The following is a 19,650-nucleotide window of genomic DNA, read 5'->3' on the forward strand; positions in this document are numbered from 1 at the left end:
CAGTGTATACAGTTTATTGGCTGCATATTTTTACATTATCTCAACAAAAACTTGTGATTAATACCACCATTGGATATTATGTAAAATATAAAAGAAGCAAAAGACAAGTCAAATTTTTATTTTGTCCAAAGCTACAGTTATTTCTTCAGTAGGAGTGTTATGATCAGCCTACATTAGAATAGCTGAAGCTATTTCATTTCTTCCAACATCTGCCTTATATTCATCCCACAAGATGCAATATGTGATCCCACTTGAAATATCTTTAATTGTGTAATTTTTTTTGTTTTCAGTCATTTGACTGGCTTGATGCAGCTCTCTAATATTCCCTATCTAGTGCCAGTCACATCATTTCGGTATACTCCCTACATCCTACATCCTTAATAATTTGGTTTACATATTTCAAACGTGGCCTGCCTGCACAATTTTTTCCATCTACATGTCCCTCCAGTATTAAAGCAATTATTTCAGAGTGCCTTAATATCTGGCTATTAACTATTTTAACTATTTTTTTCCAAATGGTTCTTTCTTCACCAATTTGCCACAACACCTCCTTATTTGTCGCTTTATCCACCCATCTGATTTTTAACATTCTCTTATAACACCACATTTCAAAAGCTTTTAATCTTTTCTTCTCAGGTACTCCAATTGTCTAAGTTTCACTTTCATATAAAGCTACACTCCAGACATATACTTTCAAAAATGTTTTCCTGACATTTAAATTCATTTTCGCTGTAAGCAAATTATATTTCTGATTGAATGCTCGTTTTGTCTGTGCTATTTGGCATTTTATATTGCTCCTGCTTCGACCATCTTTAGTAATTCTACTTCACAAATAACAAAATTCTCCTACTCCTGTAATCTTTTCAATTCCTATTTTTATATTCAGTGATCTATCTTCATTATTTCTACTGCAATTCGTTACTTTGGTTTTGTTCTTGTTTATTTTCATGTGGTAGTTCTTACATAGGACTTCATCCATGCCATTTATTGTTTCTTCTAAATTATTTTTTACTCTCAGTAAGTATTACTATATCATCAGCAAATTGTAGCATCTTTATCTTTTCACCTTGCACTGTACTCCGAATCTAAATTTTTCTTTTCATCATTAACTGCCAGTTCTATTTAAAGATTAAAAAGTAATGGGATAGGGAACATCCTTGTCCGACACCCACTTTTATTACGGTTTTTTTCTTGTTCTTCAATTATTATCGTTGTAGTTTGGTTCCTGTAAATGTTAGCAATTTTTCTTCTATCTCTATACTTAAACCCTAAATTTTTCAAAATGCTGAACATTTTATTCCAGTCTACATTATCAAATGCCTTTTCTAAGTCTATAAATGCCAAGTATGTTGGTTTGTTTTTCTTTAATCTTCCTTCCAGTATTAATCTGAATGCTGAAATTGTTTCCCTTGTCATTATACTTTAAGTGAAACCAAATTGGTCTTCTCCTAATACTTCTTCTCTTCTCCTCTCAATTCTTCGATACAGAATTCTAATTAAGATTTTTTATGTACGAATAGTTAAGTTAGTTGTTCTCTATTCAAATTTATCTACTCCTGCTTTCTTTGGTATCATGACAATAACACGCTTTTTGAGTCTGACAGAACTTCCCCTTTTTCGTAAATATTACACACCAGTTTGTATAATCTATCTATCTCTTTCTCACCTGTACTGTGCAGTAATTCTGCAGGTATCCCATCTATCCCAGGAGCCTAACTGCCATTAAAATCTTTTAATGCTCTCTTAAATTCAAGTCTCAGTATTGTATCTCTCTTTTCATCCTCTTCGACTTCCTCTTCTTCCTCTTATAACAACATTTTCTAATTCATTTCCTCTGTATAACTCTTCAATAATTCCACCCACTTATCGACCTTTTCTTTTGTATTATAAATCGGTTTACCTACTTTGTTTAACACATTATTAGATTTTAATTAATGTACCACAAAATTTTCCTTAACTTTCCTGTTTCCTCCATCTATTTTACCAATGATCATTTCTCTTTCCACTTCTGATCACTTTTCTTTAATCTACTCTTCTTTCACTAATTTGCACTTCCTGTTTATAGTATTTCTTAACTATCGATAGTTCCTTTTACCTTCTTCATCACTAGCATTCTTATACTTTCTACATTCATCCATCAGCTGTATTACATCCTTTGATATCCAAGGTTTTCTACCAATTCTCTTTGTTCCGCCTAAGTTAAGTTTAAGTAAGCTGATTTAAGAATTTCCTTTTTAACATTCTCCCATTCTTCTTCTGCATTTTCTACCTTACCTTTTTTACTCAGATCTCTAACTCTGTCCTCCTAAAAATCTTCTTTACCTCTCCTTCTTCAAGCTTCTCTAAATTCCACCGATTCATCTGCAACCTTTTTATCAGGTTTTTAAACTCCAGTCTACATTTCATTATGGCTAAATTATGGTCGCTATCAATGTCTGCTCCTGGATAAGCTTTGCAGTCGATAGTTAATTTCTAAATCTTTGTTTAACCATGATATAATCTATCTGATTAGGTGATACTTGCAGTATCACCTGGCTTTTTCCATGTGTGTATTCTTCTATTATGATTTTTAAAGTGGGTGTTGGCAATTACTAGATTACACTTCATGTAATACTCAATAAGTCAGTTCCCTCTTTCAGCCCAGCCCGTATTCACCCACAATATTTCCTTCCTCGCCTTTTCCAATGCTTACATTCCAATCTCCAACTATTATTAAATTTTCATCCTCTTTTATGTGATTAATTGCTTTGTCAATTTCTTTGTATACACACTCTTAACTCATCATCATCATGGGCACTTGTAGGCATATAAAAGTTACCAATTGTTGTCGGCTTAGATTTTGATTTTATCCTTATTACAAAGATTCTATCTCTATGCATTTTGAAATACTCTACTCACTTCCCTATCTTCTTGTTCATTACAAAACCTACTCCTGCCTGCCCTTTATTTGAAGTTGAGTTAATTATTCTAAAATCACCTGACTAAAAGTTGTTTTCCTCTACCCACCGAACCTTGCTACTTCCTACTGCATCTACATTTAACCTATCCATTTTCCTCTTTAAATTTCCTAACCAACCAATCTATTTTAGAGTTCTAACATTCCATGCTCTGACTCTAGAATGTTATTTTTTTTAATTTTCTGGTGAACTGTTCCTGGTAGTCCCCATTCGAAGATCCAATCAGGAGACTATTTTTCCTCCGAAATATTTTACCAAGGAAGGCGCCTCCATCTTTGTTGCATGAAAATGCAGAGAGCTACATTTTCTTGGAAAGTGAAGCAGCTGTCGTTTTTTATTGCTTTCAGCTGCACAGAATTCAGAAGATTGAGTAATGCTGATATGGCCATTTAAGTCCTCCTGACCTACGCCCTCAACAACTATCGAAAGAGCTGCTGCTCTCTTTCAGGAATCATTCCTTAGTCTGGCTCTCAACAGATACCTCTCCGATATGGTTGCACCTTTGATCCAGCTACTTTCTCTGTATCACTAAGCACTCAAGCCCCCTCAACACTGTCAAGGTCTCATGATTCACAGACCAAGATTGTGCAATTAAGTGACCAAAACTTTCTTTTGTAAAAATTTAAGTTATTAGTTAATAGCAGAGTAGGGAGATATTTCTGCAAATCAGCAGTCAGGACTTTGTAAGTCTGGTTGTAGCTTGTGAATCAATAGATTTCAGTATATATTTTTGTTTTGCATCCTAAAGGTATAAATCATTACTCTCTTGAATTATTTTCTTTTCAGCTGAATTTAAGCTTCAATTTACTCTTCAATTTTGCTGCAATTCAGTTGCATATATCATATGAGACTGTACTTGGCTGCTTAAATGATAATTTGAATTTTGTGTTAAAAATATCAATACAAAGGTTCTCCTTTGGTTTTTCTCTTTTATCTATTTTATTTTCAACACAAATCTTTAGATACAAAGAAAACAGTTTTCTTAAATTTAAATGTGAACTTAAAAACTGTTTGCTAGTCTTACCTCTAAGTATTGACTTATGTATTTTGGAACCAAATTTATGTGCTTTATTACATTCTGAATTGCTGTGTCTAGAGTTTTGTTAAATAGTATATGTCATCCTCATCAATCTATTACAATTAATCTGCCAGGACCTTGTATTTTAATCGCATGAATAACAAAAGTATTAGATATGAACTGGGTGTTAAAAAATATAAGTTTATAAACCTGTACTTCGACCTCTTTGAAAGTATAAAGAGTGGAATTCTCATTTGGTTTTATATCATCCTTCACCCTACTTTGTTTCTGGGTTTTATTTTGATACATAACAATACAAATTGTTTTTTCAGACCATGGCTTTTTCTGGAACACCAGAATGAATAAAAAATTTCTTTCCATTCATTATCTGAAATTTTTTCATAGCATTGCATTCTTCACAAGCAAGAAGTTTGTTTTATTTTGCCAGATCATCTTTACCATTATTATTTGTATAGCTTTCACCACCTAAGTACTTTTTTTGTACACTACAAATCCATTTTTTATAGATCATGTGGTGTTTTTTGCCTCACTGTTCTATTAAAGTTTTCTTTAATACCTTTCCACTGAGGTTTAGGTGTATCATCTTCTGATTCTTAACTAATATCAAAAAGTGGTTTATTTATTTTTTATTGTAAAAAGTCAAGAGTTATAAATACTAAATAAAATTGTGTAAATGAAAAAAAATTTTACTATTCAATTAAATTTAAAAATAAAAAATACTGACTGCAATTAGAGTAACAGTACACAAAGACCTACATTTGACATGTTCAATACATTTGACATACTCAATAAGAATATGGTAATAACTTGGAAAAATTATTATTACTATTTTAACTTGTCGCAATGTGTTATTTTTCATTTTTTAGAAAAATAATACTTCAAATACAAGCCATGATAATATTAATCAAAGGCACACAACACTATGTGTACTTTGTATGCAAAAATACTGTCCTGCTCAGAAGTACATTACACTACATGTACATGGCGTGCAAAAATATATTGTAAATAAATATGCCTGAATGTAGAGCTGTTTATCTCTATAAAAACAGTACATGATGACAATCTAAAAGTAATTATCTCTGTTTACATTCAGAACTAGGGATGATATTGTATACCACTGGAAAGAGCAGAAAAAGAAGTACGCAAGCTGCATTCATAAACTCTTTTTTGAATAAACTAGACATGGTAACCTTTATCTTTGAACCACAGAATAATTATAATTTTTTATACAAAGCTGAAATAAGAAATTGGAATTTAATTAAACATGATCGTATAATTTTAATATAGTGCAATAATTACGATTCAAACACATATTTTCTGACAGTCTTTTCATAGAACATGTGTAAATATTTTATACAGTTTTCTACAGTAGAAAATAGAAAAAAACACATAGGGAATACATGTAGCGAGAATCAATATCTTAAAACTTGGTTTTATCTGTTGAAATCTTATCCTTACTTCACAATCTTCAATTTTCAGGAAGCTGAACCTGAGTCATTCCAGGTGTTACAGTCATCAATGATTAAGAATCAGTATGATTCAAGCACATATTTTCTAAACAGTCTTTTCATAGAACATGTATATTTATCTTACAGGGTATTCTACAGTAGAAAATAGAAAAAAAATGGGGAATACATGTAGTTAGAAACAATTTCTCAAAACTTAGCTTTATGAAATCTTATCCTTATTTGACACTCTACAATTTTCAGGAAGCTGAACCTGACTCATTCCACATGTTACAGAGTCAACAAGTTATGAAGGTACATAGTTGTTAAACAGGATCCTAAAAGTTACATAAAACTTAAAAACTAAAAATTAAACCGCTGTATTAATTACTCATATGTTGTCAAATTTCCCATCTGATATTTCATAAACAAATCTGAAATGTTGAAAAGCGATATAGGTATCTGATTGTCACTGCAGAATGTGATTGCAGGGAATGGAACATCCCAAACAGGTACCATTTTTCCATTTAGAGTCATTAAAATAGGATTATTTATGTATGCAAGAATCTGAGATTTTATTGTAAATACCATTCCAACACAAACCAAAACTACAGCAATTATCCAATATAATCTGCAAACAAAATAAAAGAAACAATTTAAATAATCAAAATTTACATTAGTAAAAGTAAAACATAAAATTATTTTATTTTTTATTTAAAGATGACTTCTTTTTATTTATTTCTGAATAACAATTAAATTATGTAAAACCACAGAAAATTTAATAAGGTTCTGTTGAATATCATGAATAGATGTAATTGTTGAACTACAATTATATTTTATACAAATGCAAACATATTTCTGTTATGATTCTTATTATGTTTCAAAGATTACTTTCTTAGCACCCATAAAATAAGTAAATTTCTCACACAAATGAATTTATGTAAATAGCATAGTTCTTGAGCTACGTGGATTTGAGAAGATTTTCAAATTACTACTTCCAGTATTGTTAGTGTTTTAATACAGCAGAAACTTAAAAACAGCTAGTTTAATGTTAAAATGAGTGGTGAAAATGTAGATGAAAGATTATAAATCTTTCATCTACATGTAACTTATTTTAATAATTTCCCGGATTACAAAATTTATTCACTATTTTTAATCAGCCTAGATAATATCTTGCTTAATAATCATAATTTATGTAATATCCAGTATTTTATTCATATATTTAATACCAATATTCTGAATTTTATAAAAACTCTCCTCCATTTCAATAATTATAATGAAAAATAAAAATTTAATTCTGTAATAATAAAAATATAATTTAATATCTTATATTTAAAATGATACATTGATAAATGACCAGCAACAGTCATTTAAAATGAAATGTTTAACTACTCATTCTAACTACTAATTCTTAACATTTGTGGCCGTGGTTATAATACCTAGTGTGAACAGTGGGATAGCAAGTAGTAAATAGCAAACAACACCAATTGGCCACTAGCAGCCAACCAACATAGCAAAGTTATTTTCCATAAAACAAATTTCTGTATTTCTGATTCAATCCCAATCAGCCTTAGCCCTTTTTATATACTACAAATGGATGTAGTTACGCAGAAAGGAACTAACCCAAAAAATTTAAAAATGTGTTTTATATTAGAATAATGATGGCACAGGACTCTTTTACTTAATGTAAAATAGAACTAATCCTCATCTTTGTTTATATTTATAATAATTACATTTGAACTAATCCAAATTTCATTTTTCAATGAAATATGGTTTGCAAAAGAGAACTAACCAACAAAACTGCAGATTAGTTCTGTTTTGCTTTCATATGGTAAATGTATGTTTCTGGTAAACATAAGCAAATAATTTTTAATTCAAGGTTAGGTAATGTTTTCTTTTTCTTTTTTTCTGTTTAGCTTCTGGAACCACCACAAGGTATAGCTTCACAGGATGATATATATGATTGTAGGTAAAGTGTAGTCTTGTGCAATCTCAGATCAACCATTTCTGAGATTTGTGATTAATTGAAACCTAACCACCAAAGAACACTGATATCCACGATCTAATATTCAGATCTCAATAAAAGTAACTGCCTTTACTAGGATTTAATCAGGTAATGGTTTGGCTAATATTGTTTGATGTTCTGTTGACTGCTCTTTTCGTTCTGTTGATTCTAATTTTATTTTGTAATAAAACACTATTGTATAAAATCTGATATTTTTAAACATATCTTGTTCTGTTTTAATACATGATTAGTGAATAACTATCAGAATACTGTAAAAGATTTCAGAGAATGAAAAGCTATTTTCATTGCTAGGTTAGTGGGAATTTGTGTGAATATTAATAAACTTGTATGTTTGGTTGTAAATTTCTTTTCTTAAAACTTATAATAGAAACATAATCGACTTTTATTTCTTTATATGTAAAGTGTGAATACATTTTCTAGTTAATAACAAAAGTTTTCAGTGAAGACAAAAAGGAAATTTGTAAGGCTAATGTTTTATGTTATTATTATTACTATTACTGGGTCCCCACGGCTGGTGAAAAGATACAAAATCAATAAAATCGATGAGAAGAAATTCAAAAGAAAAAGATCTCCTCAAGGGTGGTAGCCTCTGAAAACATCACCAATGAGGGAAGGGGGGACGCTAGCGCTGAAGCCGTAGTTCTTCGACCATGCGGCTGATCGCTTCTGCATGCGACGCTTCCATGCCCCACGGAGGGGCGTTAAAAACGCTTTTAACTCCGCACGATGGAGCGATATAATTCGGGACCTGGAGCAATCGTTCCACGTGCCTCAATACATTCTTAGAATGGTGGTCGCATACCTGAGGAACCGGGATCTCATTTACGAGACCCCGTATCGCAGTCCTACGCCAGCGCAGCCTGCCGCTGGCGTAGGACTGCGATCACGTCAGGGGCAACGCAGGGGTCGATTCTCGGCCCCGACCTTTAAAACGCCGTCTACGATGGCTTGCTGAGGCTGGAGATGCCTGAAGAATCTGTCTTGGTTGGGTACGCTGACGACGTTGCGCGACTTATAGCAGACCGCGACGTGGAGCGCGCCCAACTGAGGCTCAGCCCAACCATGCACAGAATCGGTGCCTGGCTGGACGACCATGGATTGCCTCTAGCCCTCAGCAAAACGGGGATCGTGGTTCTAACGAAGAGGCGTATCGACACCCTTCTCTCCCAGCGGGCCGGAGTAGAGGTTGTCGAGACCAAGCTGGCCGCAAAGTACCTCAGTATGATGATTGACCGAAAACTTAGCTTTGCTGAGCAGCTTCGGAGAGCCGCCGTCAAAGCTGCGAGAGCTTTGACGGCTCTCACACCGGCTCATGACGAATGTCGGCGGACCGAAGGCCAGCAGATGGTGATTGCTGATGTCCACAGTGCATTCCACCCTGTTATACGGGTCGGAAGTGTGGGCCCAGGCATTAAGAACTGCAAGAAACCGAAAGCGGCTCGCGCAGATGCAACGCACCGCAGCCTTACGAGTCGCTTCCGCGAATCGGACGGTCTCCGAGCCTGCAGTACTGGTTGTCGCCGGCGTCATACCTGTTGCTGTTTTGGCAAGGGAGTGCCAGGTGATCTACAGGAGGCGATGGGCAGGCGAAGACCGGGAGACCATTGCCAACGAGGAACGCACTCGCAAGTTCCTCGCATGGCCAAGAGACCTGGGACCACGAGACCAGAGGACGATGGACCGCACGGCTTATCCCTCTGGTCAGACCGTGGACAGAGCGGCGGGATGGAGAGGTGGAGCACTACATGACCCAATTTTTAACTGGTCACGGGTACTTCTGCGCTTATCTCCATGTCATAGGGAAAGCGCCGTCCCCCGACTGCCTCTATTGCCCTGGTGTACGGGACGACGCTGAGCACACCTTTTCCAAATGTGCTTGATGGGCGGCAGATCGAGGGAGACTAGAGACGGTTCTCGGAGCATTGAGGCCCCACAATGTGGCTGCGATGATGCTCTGTAATCTGAGCAACTGGGAAAGTGTAGCCCAATTCGTCGGAAACGTTCTCAGGACCAAAAAGGTTGACCTGCATAGTCCTGAAAATTAAGTAGCACCTAATCAGGCTAATATAAGAGGACTCGACCGGAAGTAATGTGTTAAACGGTTCCGAGTCGAGTCCTGGTAGAAAGGGGGGTGGTTTTTGTCAGTGGTCTGCTGATAATGATTGGATAATACCATCAGCGGGAGTCCGACACTCCATGCGTAAATGCATTTCCACCTCCCTCCACCAAAAAAAAAATTATTATTATTATTATTATTATTACACTGTTGTCACATCATGAGTTAACTAGATTTAAATCTAATTTCTACTTCGGACACACGTAAAGACATGGATGAAATGGCAAATGATATTCCAACTGAGAATATAACCTTGATGTTTTTAATTAATTATCTCCTGCACCTTCTTTAGATGATTAGCTCTCATCGTTCACATCTGATGCTGAGACAGACCCCATGTATTAACCTGACACAACTGATGAAAGTGATTCATCCTTTTATTATGTTCTACCAATTCCACAAAAAAAATGGTAGTAATAAAAGATACATAGCTATTTCATCTTCTCCATATAATAAAGAATATGACAAATTAAACTGATTCTATTCATTTTGAAGAAAATCTATTAGTTGAAAAAAGTTGCAATGGTTGACCTAAGAATAGAAAAAGAGAGGATCAATGATTCTATTCGGAGAATGAATAAAAAAGGTAATATTCTAACAAAAAACGTTATAATTATTAAAAAATCAAAGTTTTACCTAAGCCTTTATTGATTTTGATTGGAAGTGTATATGAAAATGTAAGGACAGATTCACTTACTAGTGAAAGGGAGAAAGAATTCAACAAGTTTATTCACTTGGTTCTGACAATGCTTAAACTATGTATACAGCAGTAAATGTTAAAGAAGTAACCAAATAACAATGTTACATTAAAAAATAAATTAAAAGAAGAACATAGAAGTAGAAGGAAGTTTACTAGGGAATTTTTTACTTGAAATATTAATGTGTCAGAAAATATTCCTTAATACATTCCAAATATCTTCAAAAAGAGTTAATAATGCTCTTGTTAAAAATCATAGTGATGATGCAGATAGTATAATAGAAAATGAGGTAAAAATTGTAGTTTTAAGAAAATAACACCTGAAGAAGAGGAAAGTAATATTGAACACATCAATAGATTTACTCATTATCAATCACATTACTGTCGCTCAGAGGCACAATCAAATTACTTGCCTTTAGGACTGAAGCTTCATAAGATGTACAATACCTACGAAAAAAAAACACAAAGGTTCAATAGCTGTTAGCTTTTCAACATATAAAAACATATTTTACGGTGAGTTTAATTTGAGATTCATATCATTAAAAAAATATACTTGCAACAAATGTGATACATTTGACATCTTAATAAACAATGAAAAAGACGAAGATAAAAACTTAATATTATGAGAGAACATTATCATATTAAACTGTGGAAAGAAGCCCATGATCTAATGAAAGAAGACTTAAAAGGAGCAACAAAAGTAGATAATTTTGAATGCCTGACTTATAACATGAAAAAACCCTTCCCTTACCAAGAATTCCAAAAAAAATTATGTTTTACAAATGCCAATTGTAGATTTACAACTAAATCCACTTGTGGCATCCACTCAGGGAAGTTAGATAGAGGATTGTGCTATGTTTGGGTAAAAGGAGTAGCTGGCAGAAGGGCCCAGGAAATAGGCTCTAGTCTAATTACACACATTAATGAAAATGTATCGGGTAAGGTTACTGAACTGTCTGAGGCGATTCGTATGGAGGACAAAATTGAAATATTAAAATTGTATTATTATTAAAAACATTTTTACAAGTTCATCCTACATTAGAAAAGATTGCTCTACGCTACCTAATTCCTAGACACAGCTTCCTGCCAAATGACAGTGATTTCAGCAAAATTGAATCTCATTAGCCTAAACAACAAAGAAAGTACCTTCCATAACCTATATAAAGGTAATAAACCATTGACAGTTAAGGAAATACAAAATGAAAACTTTTTGAGACCGAGCAGATAGAAAAATTATAACTAATAGGAAGAAGGAAAAAGTAAATTGGCTGAAAATAAGGGAAATGATTTTAGAGAAGGAAAATCCATTTTCAGTTATCATGACAGAAGATTTCACTGTTGACAGAGTTGAAGTAGATTTGTCAAAAAAAAAGTTAGTAGACACCCTAAGCAGTATTTGATAGATTATGTAGTTCGACTATGGCCCAAAAGGATAGGAATAGCACCAAAAACTCAAAGTTATTAATCCCATCAGACATCTTTTGTGAAGGATACTATTCCTTTTTATGAGCAGTTGTTTGCTTCAAATAATACTGAAGATGATTTGGATGGTTTTGGGGATAATCCAAATTTCAATGTAAAATAAAAACTTTTTAGAATTTTATTTTTGACCTAAAAAGAAAATACAACAATAGGCTATAAGAGTTAATGTAAATCTAATTTTACCCGAACTTGACTTTGTTAAAATAAAAAATAGTGTTTGATTATTAACTTTGTATTATTCTTTTTCAAAAAGGTAAAAAGGAACTACGCTACATTTGTGGCACAGTTCCTTTTAGAAAACTAACCAGTTTGAAATCTTATATATAATGGAACTAACCCTCAGTTTTTTTGTTTTTTTTTAACTTTAAAGAGTATTAAATTCTTATTTAACTAGCTAAAAAGAGCATTTTTTATTAAGTATGTGGTGAAAAAATTATTTCCATACAGAAAGGTTTAATATTTTTATAACAAAATGAACTTCAATTGTTACTTATTCAGAAACTATAAATTGTGGGTTAGTACCTTTTCTCATAACGTCTAATTCATCTGTTATTGTAGGTAACTGTAATCGTTTTTAATTACCAATAATAATCATAAATTAATAAAATAAAAATATTCAGTGATATTGTTTATTAATGTCAGTGGAAATGACAATTAAAAAATTTGTTTATTTATATAACATACTTTAATCTACTTGTCATAAGCTTTCCAACAATGTGGGATTTGTTACGCATAACAAATGTCAAATAACCTTTAATAATCTTTTGCCATTTATAAACCACTGACTGAGAGATTTTTTCAGTATTTTTCACTCGAAAATCCTGAACTACCTAATATTTTAATATTTTTTATGTAAATCACCAAGAGTTAAATATTCTTGCTAAACAACCATTATAAAAACAAAAACAAAGATTACTTTCTTATTGCTGATGAAATTTGGTTATCTTTTTTTTATTTCATCTTAATGCGGTTTTATAAATTAATTAAAAATTTAAACTTTTATAACAACAAACTGAATAATAAAACATATATAAATAACTTATTTCAAGATGTCTGTAGTTGCCTTTATGACAATTGACAGCTAATGGTCAAGAGTTGGTAACAAAGATGACTGAAAACCTTTTGATGAAAAAACATTTTATCACATAATTCAGTTTCATTTGTTAAGAAAATTAAAATATTAAATCATCACTGAACACTAAGAACATAGAAAAAAGCTTTGTTGTTGATGATCAAATTAAGTTGTCTAACTCTTCATTGTTCACATTCTACCGTTCCAGAACAATTCACATTATTTCAAACAATTCTCATTCATCACATGAAAAACATACTAGTGACTAGTTAATAATAAATTTTGATCATTTTCATGTTTTGAACATAAAACTATTTTAATGTCCTATTTTCACAGTCAGCATCATTAAAATATCCCACCAGTTTAGTCTAATGGTGAACTCGTCATCGCAATCAGCTGATTTCGAAGTCGAGAGTTCTAAGGTTCAAATCCTAGTAAAGTCAGTTACTTTTATTTGGGTTTGAATATTAGATCATGAATACTGTTATTCTTTGGTGGATGGGTTTCAATTAACCGCACATCTCAGGAATGGTCGACCTGAGACTATACAAGATTATATTTCATTTACATTTATAAATATCGTTATTCATCTTCTGAAGTAATACCTAATGGTGGTTCCAGAGGCTAAACAGAAAAGGAAAAGAAAAGTAACATTAAAATGTTCTTATTAATTTTAAATAATTAAAATTCACACAAAAATAATAAACAGAAGTCAAGGTAAGTGGCAGGCTCTAACTGTTGAATTATATAAACCAGTTGACAAAGTCTCCCTTAAGTGTACAACTGTCATGAAAGAAATTAACATTTACAAACGATCAATACTTATAGATTTAATGAACCGTTACGGTAATCATCATAATTAAAACACATTTTATACAACATATATTACAGTTTTCATTGAACTCAAACTAGTGAGAACAATGAACTCCAGTATATTTCAAAAATATTTTTATTAGAGTAATGCAGCAATGAATGTCTTGTATTTTTTAAATGTAAAAATATAATATTACAAACATATTTTGTTTTTAAAGAGGGAGTGTATTTTCATAAATAATTTCCAGTAATTATTATTCACAATATTAATATATACTGGGTAATATTGGAAGTGTAATTTATTAATATATTTAATTAATAATTCAATTTTAAAGAGATACGTAACATTTAACTGAATTGAAACAAGAGATGCTTTTGAAATATTACTAAATTAAATAATTCGGGTCTGCAAAACCCTGTTAATGATCAGAATGTAAGTAATAATTACAATCGCCAAACTAGTTTTAAAAAAATTATTTATTATATATTTACTTAGTATTTTTTTTAATATATATATATATATGTATACATAAAATGTATATGTATATATTATGCAAATACTGGTTTTGATTAGATTTAGTTATTTGTGATTCATATTCTATTTGCCCAGTAGTAGGGAACAAAGAAAATTATATTAGTGAAGAAGAAAAGAATGCACAAAAACATCTCAAAATATTTCTGAAAATTTGGGAAACATTATCATTTTTAACAGAAAAAATTAAACTGTATTCAGAAATTTATACAAGAAAATATATCCCTTTCACCTTGCAGTTAGTTAATAAGGTATGATTTTTTTTAATAAATATTCAAGTCAAGTGATTTTTATAACAAAATTCATCTAAGTTTACCTTTCGTATAAAGGTCGTCCAGCTTCTCCAAAATATCGAAGTCCATGCAGTGATGTCATATCACAATAACTTTTAAGATACATACTGAAGATTTCCCAATATCTTTTATCAATAGTAGCAGCAATTCCTGTTGCTGCTGAACCGGGTAAGGAAGATGCTGATAAATTACCATGACTTGCTAGAGATTTTCTTCTCACATAATTACCATAGTAAGGTTGTCTCTGAAAGTATAATTAGTAATATACATGCTGTGAAATACCAATAAAACAAATCATTACTTAAATTATTTAATTTTAATATGGTAAAGTAAAAGTATATTGAATATATTTTATGCAGTTAAAATGAAACACATTTATAATCATATTAATTAAAGGAAAAACAACTCGATCAACCATCAATAACATCCATCCAAAAATAAGAAATAGTATTAGAAATTCAAGTGTGCACAAAAATTATATGAAAAATGATGAAGGTGGTCTTGTTAAGAACAGTATCTAAACCAAACATTTTTCTACAACACAAACACAGAAGTATAATGCCAACATGCAATAATACAAGTCAATTTACATGGCTAGAATAGATTTATAACTGATGTGGTCATTTAACAACCAGAAAGTACAGCATAATTGTTTTACTGTTGCAAGACAGAATGTTAATTGTTAACTTTCTTTTTCCCTTTTTCTTTTTTACCTTTTTTAAACTAAAAAATAAAAATTAGATACAAATTTTAACTATTAAATAACCACTGGAAATTAAATCAATACTGGCAATTAAAACTGAATTAATGAAAAAAAAAACCACAAGAACTAAACACATTAAGCAGTAGCATCGAAATAAGGAAAGTTTATTCATATTTATAAAACATATGATGTATGTAATGTTTAGGATTGGACATTTTAAATTTTCTCCTAAATAACAATTTTGACAAAAGTCAAACTGAGCCTCGACAAAGTATGCCTGGCTAAATCCAGAAAAGAGGAGAAATTTGTTCGCAAACTGAATCCAAACTTCACAATTCATTTATCATCAAATCATATCCCACTATCACCTCACTAGATCACATCTAGAGTTGTAACTCAGGACGTAGTCTCACCACAGGTGACACTTTGGTAGTCAATAACCATGAAAGGTCTTTTAAGGATTGCTCCACTGGCTGAACCAAACAACACCATTCAGAGTTCAGTGAAGGCGGCACTTGGATACGCTGGGCTGCTGCTTAGAAGATAACTTGCAGTCAGAAGCATTGGAATGCCCTAATAACGCACACATAAACAAGAACAATACAAAATCCAAAATCAAACCAAAGAAAATCACAGCTACACTTCCACACACAATGTAAGCTCATTCATGTAATTTGGTATACTAAAAATAATAACCGTCTTGATGGACTAACACAAAATTTTCATCATGGGACTGCAGAAAATAAGAAAAAAACAACAGGACACCATGAAATTTCAAAGATATATGCTCCACAAAGTTATACCTAGAAAGAGAGTGAGGAAAAGTGTCCCACAGTTTGGAATAGGCTTTCTAATCAGCCTCAAATAATATACTTTGCATAAGAAATCAAGACACAATCCTCAAGAATCTCAACTCATGCTAAAAGCATCTAATTAAATCTACACCATAATAAATGTCCATACCCCCCACTAATAATAAAAACAAATCTCTTAAAGGACAAAAAGAAAACATTCTGAGACCTACTTAATTAAACCATAAATAACAACCCCAAAAATCATGTTAAACAACCAATCGGAGACTTCAGTGCTCAACTAGACTAAGAAAGAAGATACTGTAACATCACCAGAAAATGGCTCACCAAAAAGAGAACAAATGAAAACAGACAGAGGCTCATCAATCTCTGCAGAAACCACAACCCAATCTTGAAATCCATATATTTCAAGTAGACATCTCAAAACCTGAAACTCCTCCTGCTTTTTCTAAAGTACTGCCATTCTTCTTTTTCTAAAGAAGAATGACCACTAGATCATGTCTTCATGGAGAAACATCACCATAAATAGATTTACAATATAAAAGTCTTTGGAGAAAGTAGTCACAGACTCAGATCACTACATAGTCAAAATTAAAATTAAATTCCCTACCTAAAGGAAGTATCAAAACCAAGCCCCTAAAACTAAAAGAAAAATGGACCTTACCTAACTAATCAAGAATGAAAATTACAAAAAAGCAACCGAAAAAATAACAATCACGATAAACTCGAAGATCTAGTCAACAACCTCAAACAAATTGCAGAATTAGCCCCAATAAAAATCCCATAAAAAAATCTATGGTGGAACAGCGAATGTGAGGAAAGACATCAAGCATTGCCTCCCACAATAAAAGAAGTCTACCTAGCACTGGATGAGATGAAGAATTACAAAGCAGTGGGAAAGATCAGACCTTTGTAGAGATCTGGAAACAAGCAAAACCAACAAAAATCATTCTTCATCAATAGCTTGTCAACATCTGGATCAAAGAACTACCTGAACACTGGATAACAGCGCTCATCCATCTACTACACAAAAAACCAGACAAAACAAACCTACACTCACTTCTAGACACAACATACAAAATTCTTTCAAGAATTGTCTTCAAAAGGATTGGTTTACAACTCAAGAAAGAACTAGGAGAATACCAGGGAAGTTTCAGAGCCTACAGAAGCTGTCCAAACCAGATCATGAGTCTCAAGCTAATAATGGATGATAACAGAAAAAGAAGCAGAAACATGGTAATAATGTTAGTAGTCTTGAAGAAAGCATATAACTACATCCAAAGAGAATCCCTACTAAAAATTCTAACATACCTCAGGCTACAGCCCAAATTAATAAACACGATAAAACTGATCCTCACAAACAGTAAGTCAAAAGTGAACTCTTGGAACCATTTGAGGTCAAAACAGGACTGCGCCAAGGCGATGAACTCTAATCGCTACTATTTAACTGCGCTCTGGAAATGGTATTGAGGGAATGACTCGAAAAATGCCCCCCAAAAATAAAAATAGGCCATAAAATCAAAACAAGCTGCCTTGGTTTTGCTGACGACTTGGCACTGCTAGCAAATGAAATCGACGAAGCTAACACAGGTATTAGAATTTCAAAACATTTCAAACAAAATTGGACTCAAAATATCATTTCAAAAGACAGAAATTATGCCCCAAAAATAAACACAATTAAAATAAGTAATCATAGACTATAGTAAAGTCAAAATACTAACCCAATTTAAGTACCATGGATAAATAATAACAAAAAACCTCAAACCCAAACAAGAACAAACAAACTAGCTAAAGCAGAGAAATTATCCTAGTAGATCTGCAGTAAAAAAGTCTATCCATAAATGCAAAAATAAGACACTGCAACACATATAAAATTGGAAGCCACATGCGCAGCAGAAAATTCTTCCACCTGAATGAACAATCAAAGACCGACAGACAAAAAAAATCAAAAGTTGAATTGAGAGAACCTGCATCAAGAAAAAGGTATCTTTCTGATACTTTTCCGGCAGTGGTGGATGCACCACTGCCGGAATCTTGCATCATGAGGATGCAAGATTCAAGACTTCTGAATGGTTGGTACAGTACAATCTCGACTCATAAAACACCAACAGAGGATGAAGATAGATCAGTGAAATAAAAAAGGATCTGAAGGTTGCACCAAAAGATATGACAGACAAAATAAAATTAAACAAAAAAAAATCAACAACACACTCGCTTTACACTGACAAGAATGAAACTCACAACAAGAATATATTCAACACCAGAAAGGGTATGGAGATCAGGACGTATGAAAAGCAAGTCCTGAACAGTCAAAGCCACTTGGATAAAGGACTGACTAAAGTGATCCTATGCGGTCATAAAAGATGAAAAGAAAACATATGATGCATATTAAGCACCTGAAAAACAAGAGGCACTATTCAGACTTGCTTTCTCTGAGAGAAGCAGTTTTCACTGTACAGCCAGTCCCTTTTGTTACAATTAAAGATTTACATTTGGGCTGATTATCTACTGTCCACTGGCTTTAATAGGTAAGGATACACATAACTAGAAATTATTTTCTGCTTCTCATTTTTCTGAATATTTTTTCACTAATGATTATCACCATCAATTGAAATTTTTCTATTAGTAAAAATAAGGCAATGTATTAAAAAAACTTCACATATCCACTTTTCTTAACATTCCTGATGTGGGATACTTGTTATAAGAATGACTACACTAGTTTAAGGAGTCTCACATTAGGTTGGCAACAACCCTTTTGATTACAGTTCGTAACATAGAAATGTATAGATTAATTTTTGATGGAATGCACCAGAACAACATTCCAGCACCTCGTTTGAATATGTCATGCCACATACAATAATAATTCACATATGTTTTAAGATCCAGAATGTCTTAAAATGATCAGTTACAAAGTTTGTTTTTTAGCCCAAGATAATATTTAACTAATAATGACAAATTTTCCAATTTAATAAATTGTATTTAGACATACTTCTTTATCAAAAAATAAAATAAAAATTATAATTCGTATGAACTTTGGAAGTGCAAAATCATTAAACATGCTTTACTGGTCCTATTTTTAAGCTTAACTATACCATGAAATTATTTTATTCTATACAACACAATTGTTTGAAACAACGGCACTTTCACCCCCAAGTTATCAGCGAGAAATAAATGCAGCTTTTATTGTTTTTAAGTCATTTGCAGCTTTTCTTATATTCATTTGTATTGTAAATTATAGTGTATTTATAATTAATGACGTTATAAATTATGACTCAAACATAATAGTTTCTCTTTGGCAGAGAAAACTGCCTTGTTCCAGCCTTTCAAATTCTAAAAAATAATCACTGCATATGTATATGTATCCACTTTTATTTTTCTGTTGTAAGACCGATACTCTTAAAATAAACTTATTAATATTTATATTTATTTTTAAATCATTTTATTAGTTTACTTATTTTTACATCTTACTATTTTATTCTTATTACTAATTTTATAGTGTAAATTTATTTATTAACTTAAATTATATCTGGGTGTTAGTTTTCCCTAAAAAACTCTTTTAAAATTAAAACTCAACATATAAAAATATTTGTATGAGAAGACTGCTGCATGCTAATTCCACTTTTTTCATATTTAAAAAAAAATTTGCTTATTTAACTCAATGTG

At 32.2% G+C, this 19,650-nt stretch overlaps 1 protein-coding gene across 1 annotated transcript in view; it reads right to left on the minus strand.

Annotated features, from left to right (window-relative positions):
* Window positions 1-19,650, minus strand: part of LOC142329545 (pickpocket protein 28-like) — a 37,716-nt gene that overhangs the window by 17,938 nt on the left and 128 nt on the right. Inside the window, exons 2-3 of the mRNA XM_075374215.1 lie at window positions 14,496-14,716; window positions 5,833-6,072 (exon numbers count right to left, since the gene is read on the minus strand). Of these exons, the coding sequence (XP_075230330.1) occupies window positions 5,833-6,072; window positions 14,496-14,716 (461 nt within the window). The remainder of the gene's footprint in view (window positions 1-5,832; window positions 6,073-14,495; window positions 14,717-19,650) is intronic.

The sequence above is a fragment of the Lycorma delicatula genome, chromosome 8 (assembly GCF_047948215.1).
Source record: "Lycorma delicatula isolate Av1 chromosome 8, ASM4794821v1, whole genome shotgun sequence".
Lineage (NCBI taxonomy): Eukaryota > Metazoa > Arthropoda > Insecta > Hemiptera > Fulgoridae > Lycorma > Lycorma delicatula.